The sequence below is a fragment of the Ursus arctos genome, chromosome X (assembly GCF_023065955.2).
Source record: "Ursus arctos isolate Adak ecotype North America chromosome X, UrsArc2.0, whole genome shotgun sequence".
In the NCBI taxonomy this organism is placed as follows: domain Eukaryota; kingdom Metazoa; phylum Chordata; class Mammalia; order Carnivora; family Ursidae; genus Ursus; species Ursus arctos.
In genome coordinates, this window is record NC_079873.1 from 19,890,361 (window position 1) to 19,898,885 (window position 8,525).

At 44.2% G+C, this 8,525-nt stretch overlaps 1 protein-coding gene across 4 annotated transcripts in view; it reads right to left on the minus strand.

Moving 5' to 3' along the window:
- Positions 1-2,967, minus strand: part of PCYT1B (phosphate cytidylyltransferase 1B, choline) — a 104,315-nt gene extending 101,348 nt beyond the window's left edge. For 3 of the 4 annotated variants that reach the window (XM_057310657.1, XM_057310652.1, XM_057310648.1), the window contains exon 1: positions 2,617-2,787. In XM_057310657.1, the coding sequence (XP_057166640.1) occupies positions 2,617-2,733 (117 nt within the window). In that variant the 5' untranslated portion in view covers positions 2,734-2,787. Of the gene's footprint in view, positions 1-2,616 lie in introns of all 4 variants that reach the window. The other variant, XM_026480168.4, reaches the window with a different exon arrangement.
- Positions 2,968-8,525: the final 5,558 nt, after the last annotated feature.

Below are 8,525 nucleotides of genomic sequence, written 5' to 3' on the forward strand. Positions count from 1 at the left end.
GACTTAAATAAAATTTGTACTTAGACAATGACGTTCAGCAACGTAAGTTCACATTCCAGTACTTGCAGCAAAGCTTTACGGCCCTTTATATACCCAGAAATTTCCTTTTCAGTATCCCCAGGTAAAGTCACAGTTTGGGGAGCCAGTGCGTGCCTCAGCTAATACAATGAGAACCATTTTGCTAACCGCTACTCTTTTTTTAAGACGATGTTTTGTTATTGAGTCCTGTTGCCTCTAAACTATATGAATTCCAGTTTGATAACAAGTGGGAGAAGAAGACTGTCCTCTGAAGGGAAATCTGTTAAGTCTTTCGTGAACTTTAAGTAACTTTGGAACTCATCCGCCACACCCTGCTGATGCTTGCAGTGCCAGTAACCCACATGTGATTTGGAGCGATATGGGTGGGTGTTGGGAGAAACAAAGAATTTATACGTTTTGAAATGTGAAGATATTAGCAAAACTAAAGATCAAGAGAAACTACTAAAAACCATAAGAAGAAATGCTATTTAACATTTTCACTTGCCCCTCTCTCCATCATCAAAATTTCTCAGTAAGTAGTAAGCATGTGCCATAGCTATTCAATTCAAATCATTAGCAAAGGAAAGTCGGGCTCTAAAGTATACATCTAAATTTAGAATATACCCCTACAGTGATCAAAGTTGGCTGAGAAAAGGTGATTCTAAAAATTGAGTAGGGGGTTATAAATTGGCTGCAGCCTCTGTTTAAACAGAGCAAAATTTCAGTAGACCATGATAACGATGGACAACATAGAAAGTTTTCATCAAAGGTAGATCGAAGCCACTGCTTTCACCGTTCGACTTCTGTACACACACACTCTTACTTTAAGTTAGATGTGCATAAAAGATGGGAAGGCAATGTACCCACTCTGGAGTGTGTTGCAGGGGAAAGATCTTCCACTTGGCAGGTGTAGAGCTCTGGGTTCAAATCGCACCTCTAGCCCTTGGAAGCAATGTGACTTTGGGGAAAGTCGCTTACCCACTCTGAACCTCAGTTTTCTCATTTCTAAAACAGCAGGGACGTGGAGGTGTGACACTGCCCGCTTTTCAGGGGTCTTTAGAGTCACCTCCAGGATGAGACATCACAAGTCAGAGTGCAACTTCAACGTTCTTCCTTCTCTTGATTTCCTCTGCCAACCCTCTCTCGGGCAGAAGCAACCAAGGGGCAAAATAAGTTAAAAGGCAAGAAGGGAAGGAAAAGAAGTGGGCAGGAGAGACAGATGATGCACAAAGTGGAGCTGGATGCTGCCTCACTCTCCCCTGCCCTTTACCTGTTGGGAAGGTGTGTGATGCAAATTTGAACACCGGGGTTAACTTTAAATATATATATATGCCATTCAGTAAGCGGCTCAAGTGCTAGGGGGAGGTTTATATTAAACTGTCCTAAGAAAAATAAATTGTATAAAATAGAAACACAGTGAAGAAAAGCCCACAGCACTCTAATGTAACTGCCTTCGTTTTCATGTTTTGGGAAGTTGTTCTAAGGCTGCCTTTGAACCTTTGTAACCCTTATGAAGAAGTAACAGTTTTGCATGATGGGCCGGCCTTGGAATCTGTGAGCCTTCATTCAGGGAGCTGAAAGAAAATGCCACATCGCTAAATACTTTTTTAAAAACCTCTTCCCAGGGTCAAACTCCATAGCCAATCAAAATATGGCACCTCTTAACTGGGGGAAATCGCTAGAAAAAGGATAGCTCTAACTAGTGTGCTGCTTGGACTTGAGGGTGCAAAGAGAGGTCTCTCCAAGTTTCCCAAGACTTCAGGCCACAGAGAACCCACCCCCCATTTGGTGTTTTTGATTCCTTGAGGATGTTCGCTGAGGTAGTTGAGAACCATCTTCCACACCTGCTTAAATAAGCATGCCCAGTGGCAGAGAAACTGATCAAATTTGGAATACCAATCACTGAGATGGAAGGAAGCTCTGAGTGCCCCGTTTCCACACTTTCGTTATTAAAGGCATACAACCCTTTTCTAAGTAGTAAATGTAACTTCCCCCGGGTTCCCACTACCTGAAGACAAACCCTCCCAGCACAGTCCGGAAATGCTTCGGATTCATTTAAAAGGACCTTATTTCTAAATACATCACTGAGGGCTTCTTTTACTTACTCATTTTGAAATTTTCAAACGAACGGGGAAGTTTTGCTTCTATATCGTTTCCATTTTTCCAAAATTGGCATTAGGCACCAAAATGAGTTGGGCACCGAATCATTTCTCAGCTAGAATTTAGAACTTAACAACGGACTCGTCTCGAGCTTTTCGAAGAGAATACCATTTTAAAGCGCACTGTAGGATTTTTATCTTCAGATGAGAATCTACCTAAAAGGAAAAAGGCCATCCATCCCCTCCTCCCAAGGCAGAAAAACAGCATAGCCCAAGCAGCCCGTTTCCTACCCAGCCAATACAATAATGCTTTGTAAGCTGAGAGCAGCGCCCCGGTATAGAAGCTAAGTATAAACAGCTGAGAAGGATTAGGCAGTAGCTCCATTCTCATTTACATGAAAATCCTCCTAGCATCGTTTTCCTCGCTGGCTGCAGGCGCATAAGGAACTCTTTTGTGCCATAGCCAAGCATAACATTTGCATCCTTTGTCTTTACTTACCAGTCGAGGCTGTGGGCATGTGTGCTCTATTTCCTCCATGGTTTCTGAGGGAGGCTCATTGGAAAGGGATTTTGGGATACCTGTTTCTGACTCAGCATCAGTGGTAAGTACTGGCATGGCCAGTGAATGCTCCCTCCAGCTCTACACCCTCTGTGAGTCTCCTCCCAGGCAGAAAATGTTTTCTTTGTCACGTATTTTTCTCTTCTTCACCCATCCCCCTTCTTCGCCCCTTCTTTCTCTCTTCCCTGGGGGAAGTGAAGAGGTTCGCCCCCCCCGACCCCCACCCGTTTCCTTCTCCGAAAAGCCAAAAGGCAAGGCCTCAGTTTATCACTATAACAACCAGAAGGCACTGGAGCGGCGGGTGCGGGATACAGTACTTCATTTGCATGGAGCGCGCTGGTTGGCTACTGTCATCATAGTACCACTCCGCCGGGGAGCGGCCGGGCCCCATTGGCTGGCCCGCGGTGCCCACGGGGCCCGAACTTGCTGCTTTTGTTTCTTCTGCTTAATTCAGTTGCAAAGGTCCCTGTCTGCGCGGGGCAAGGAACCCGCGCTGTACTACCCAGATAAGATAAAACCGCTTCCTGAGGAGCCCACCAGGACTTCTCGACGAAGAACATAACAGACCTGCACTAAAAAAGGACCACATTCCTGGCATGTTTCCCTATCATAAGTGTTTGATGTGCTACAGTCAGAATGTTGCTAAATAGGAGTCACCCTGAAGACAAAGCAACATTTGGGCCCAAACTCCCTGTGCCCTCAATTGTCAGCTAGCCTCAGAGGGCCTCTCAGGGCATTTATTGTGGGCACCCGAGTGTTCACCCCCTTGACTACAACAAGAGCACTGACAGCCCCCCCCCCCCTTAGGCCTGGTGCAGCCCCAGAGCCTACCCCTGGGGCTGCCCTGGGAGGAATTTTTGAAGGAAGCGGATTGTCTGACAACCTGCCTCGCACCTCTGACTGCCCTCCCAGTGGCTTCCTCCCTCAGCCAATTCCTCTCCCCGGCTATTCTGCGTTTCCTCAATGAACTCTTGTTGCCGTTGTATGCCTTTCAATGCACTGTTCCATTAACTGGTCTCTTATTCCTCCACTCCCCTTCTACCAGTCGTGGATACCATTTCCTAAGCACCCTGCTCTCAGCCAAGTGCTCACAGCAATCACAGAAACATTCCAGTTGCAGTGTTAGTGATGATGTGCCTTAATGTCTAAATCATCCATGAATATCCCCCATTTTACGAGGGGTGCTCCGAAGACACACACTGAAAGAACTTACAAAGGTATTCATTCTAGTGAAATATCACACTTCTAGTAACATTAATAAAACTCATGATAACTATTAGAATTTATTAAGCACCTGCACAGTGCTAAGTGCTTTACCCAGATTTTGTTTAATCTTCATTGGAACCCAAAGAAGTCTATCCTGTTATTATCCCCATTTCACAGGTCAGGAAACTGCAATTTAGAGTAATTGCCCAGGGCCTCAAACTCATAAGCAGAGTTGTGGGGATTGGAAAGATTTGCAGGGGATGTGGGGGAGGAGCTGGGATGTAGCAGATGCAGTACTGTAGAAAAAGCACCTTGGTAGGAGTCCTCTTAAGACAAGTCCCTGGGCTTCTAGATCTTTCATTTTAATCTATAGCAGTGGTTTTTCATCCACATGTGGTCCAGGACCAGCAGCAGCAATATCAGCATCATCTGGGAGCTTGTTAGAAATGCAAATTATTGGCCGCTCAAGATGAGATTCTGTAGGTCTGGGGTGGGGCCAGCAATTGCATTTCTAATAAGTTCCCCAGGGTGATACTAATGCTGCAGGTCCCAGGACCATGCTTTGAGAACCAGTAGTCCAAAAGATGGGATAAAAATACTACCCTGCCTCCCTCACAGAATTTGGGAGATCAAATAAATATCATGTGAAAGCACTTTGTAAATTAGAATGTGGTATACTAATGGGCTTCATTTTCATTACTCCTCAAATAAGACAGCTAGCCTTAAAAAGAAAATGGACCCTGCAGCATAAATTTACAGCTCGACAGTTACAGATTCTGGCACTTTACATGAGAATGACGTCACCTGACTGTCACCTGTTATTACCTATGCTTAAAGAGAGCTCCAATAATGCAGGAATTCCAGTGACGGTGGGCCATCTGAAAAGGGGGAGTCCTACCCACTTCCTACCCTTTCCTGCCTGACCTGTCAGCCCTTCTGGAAACAAAACACCTCAAGCTGCAAGTTTAGTTCTAACAAGTCCTTCAGCTTGGAAGAGCCAAACCCTGCAATACTTTTAGGAGGCCCTTTCCCACCATGCTGGGTGATATAGGCATGATATCGTTCATCTAATCTCAGTGTTTTCTTTACCTTACAGCGGCAGTTCTCAAAGTGTGGTCCCCAAAAGAGTAGCAACAGCAGCCCTGGGGAATTGTCAGAAATCCTTAGTCCCCACCCCAGATCTACCTAATGAGAAAATTCAGGAGGTGGAGACCAGGAATCTGTGTTTCAATAAAATCTCCAAGTTTTGGAGGCATTCTGCCATATGCTAAAGTTTGAGAACCACCGTCTAGAGCCACAGGGTCCCATTGGAAAGCCCTTAACCCTCTGACCCACGCTGGGTTCTGGACCACCAAGCTGCCAGCTTGGTTCCTAATTCGTCCTCTACTTCCTTCTCTAGAATGGGAGGATCTCCTGTTTACCTGCCTATTTAGCAGAGTCCTGGTGTCTAGCGGGGTCCTTGTGGGAGTTATTTTAACTTGGGGGCTTCCTAATGCTATTAAGGTGATCAGCTGAGAACAACCAGTTAATTCCATAGTACGGAATTAAACATCCCATAACCCTCTAGGGGTTATGCCGAGGGGAAGGGGATGACTATCAAGGGATAACAGAAGGGAAGTTATTGGGGTGATGGAATTGTTCCCTATCCTGATATGGTAATGGTTACACAAATGTATACACGTGTTAACATTGTTAAAAACTCCACACGGGATATTTGTCAGGACATGCTAACAGCCTTTAGAACGCTCACACCCTTTGACCTAGGAATTCTGCTTGGGAATTTACCCCCAAAGAAATACTCAGAGCAGCACACAAATAATTGTGTACAAAGACACTTAATCCAGAATAACTTATAACAGGCAAAAAAAAAAAATTACGACTTGCAGCAATAGGAGTAAGGGTTAAAACAAAGCGCGTTCACACAGTATTACATCGGCGCTAGTGGTCAGGTCAGCGCTGCCCTCACAAGCCGCTCATCTTTACTTCTACCATTTATTAGGTACCCCTTACATTCTCGGCACTATGCTCGGTACTTATCATGAGCTGCTTGTGAGCCCCAAGACACCTAATCAGATATGAATAGTGGCCCCACTTTGCAGACGAGGAAACCAAGCCCTAGCGATCGTCCCATCAGCTTGGAAGAAGCTACAAATGACATTATTCTTCCTGCAAGCGTTCGTCACTTCGACAACATCAAATTGTTGAAAATGCCATTCCCAAAGATCTGCAGCGAAGAACTAAAATTATCTCCTCAGAGCAGAAGCTGTCTGAGCCCGATCCCCCCAGGCCTCATCATGGGCGACAACCGCCAGCCCGCTGCCAACTGCCGGCCACGGCGTCTCTCTGTCCGAGGGCTTTCTTGGGCCCTGGGAGACCCCCCTACCCACCAGCATCAGGGAGGCAGGGCTGAGGGGCCAGAAAATCAGTGGCCCACATCCCTAAGAGCTCTCCACCAGTGACTGACAGGAGTGAAAGTATAAACACCCCAGCGCTCTCGGCCCTCAAGTGGAAGGACTGAGTCCCATGCTCTACATGGACTCCCAGGCTTCCCCGGTGCGATTAAGTTCCAACGGCCACCGTGGTAGCTGGCTCGACAGTACACCCTCCATTGCCTGCCTGCCTTTCCTAGTCTCCCTTGCCCACACTCTTGTAGCTGTTGCCTGGGCTCATTTCCCAAATGAACTACTTGAACTTGAATCTTTGTCTCAAGATCTGCTTCTGGGAGATCTCCAATTAAGACTATTTCAGTGCCTCATCATAAAGTGTTAATACCTGGTTCTTATGGCAAAATATCTTTTATACCCTCATATGGATACAAATGAGCCATAACATCATATGTTAGCATATTGTCTGTTAGCCTATTTTTTAAAGTAGGCATTACACTTAAGCTTTCTCTTCTTTAAAAATACCTTTTTCTTCCCTTTTATTTTCCAATCTTTAGTCATCATTTTAGAAATTTTATATCCATTGTATAAAAATGTTAGCTCAACCCGTACTGGTAATTTTAAATTATTTAGTTACAGTTTGTATGGCCCCCCCAAAATATGATACTGCTCTTAACATTTATCAAGAATGCCATGTGTAAATCCTCCTTTCCAAATCCTTCCTCCTTACCGTCAGTCCTGTCTCCACTATTTCTTCCACCTTTCCTTTTTCTTTCTCGTTCATTTTTTTCTCACTGCCTCAGATATACCAGATAAGGAATGTATCACAAAGTGAGAAAGGAGATTGAAAAAGCAAGGTAAAGTTGACGGAACTTAGGGTTTCCTGGAAACCATTATTACCTTCCGTGGAATTTTGTTACTTTTATGGCTCTATTTTGAGCCACTTCCCAGTTTTCCACATGTGGCTTATGGTTTGGGCCTAAAACCTGACATAATCCAGAAAGAAAATTCCACCATACCAAGTAATGAAACTCATGCATAAATCCTCTTCACCTACTTCAGGAAAATTATGGTAATAAAAATGTTTTTCAATGTAAAGCATTTCATCTCTCGCTTGGTGCTTTTACACATTGAATTAAATCATAATAATACTCCAAGATGGACAGGTTTTAATACCGAAATTTTTCAAATGAGCAAACAGAATCAGAAAGGTTAAGTATCTTCAGTAAGGTCACACGGTAAGGGGCCAAACTACCACTTGAAAACCGGGTCTCTTGAATCAGAGTTCAACCCTGTTTTCCACCAAACTACACTGCCTCACTTTTCGATCTGGTTATATTTGCTTTGTTAACTAGGCTGCTGGGCTAACTCATGCATAGTTCATCATTCCAAACAGCCCCTTCCCTGCTTTTCTATTGGATTCGAGTAACATGAAGCACTCTTCACTTATATTCGTTCAGTTCATTTCGTATCTCCAAAACCATGGACCTGGACTTACTGTAGGTGCTTGCATCTACTTAGGAGAGAAAAATAAACATGGAGGCATTGCCTGATTCACCAGTGGGTCAAAAGCCAGGCTGATACAGGTCCATGACCTATACAAGCCATTAGGGGGGAAAAATAATAGACATAAAAAGTAGTCAGAGCTTCAAAACTTATTTTTTTTAAAGATTTCATGTATTTATTTGAAAGAGAGTGAGTGAGAGAGCACGAGTGAGGGAAGAGGCAGAGGGAGCGGGACAAGCAGACTCCCCTCTGAGCAGGGAGCCCGACAGAGGACTAGATCCCAGGACCCAGGGATCATGACCTGAGCCGAAGGCAGACACTTAACCAACTGAGCAACCCAGGGGCCCCAGGAGCTCTGTTTCTTAGCATTCAAAGACACCATGCCACAATGGTTGTGCCTGTGTTTGAGAAGGTCCTAAAAGAGGTAAGTTGTTGTTACCTACATGAGATGTGTTTATCTAACTGCTGATGATAAAATCAGTTATAAGCATAGTACATTTGGTTTTGCTCTAGAAAAACAGATATGATAGCAGCTTTTTGCATAAATTAAAGTTGCCCTTAGCTGGAATAAATCATTCTTATTGACATTAGCAGCTGTGTAGTCAGTAAAGAATTATTGTTGCTATTACTTGGTGGTATTTATAAACACTTTTATTTTCTAAGTGCTTTACAATCACTTATTGTCTAATTAATATCTAATCATCTGTTTACAAGTAATAATCACACATGTAGTGCAGTTTAATCAAAACTCCA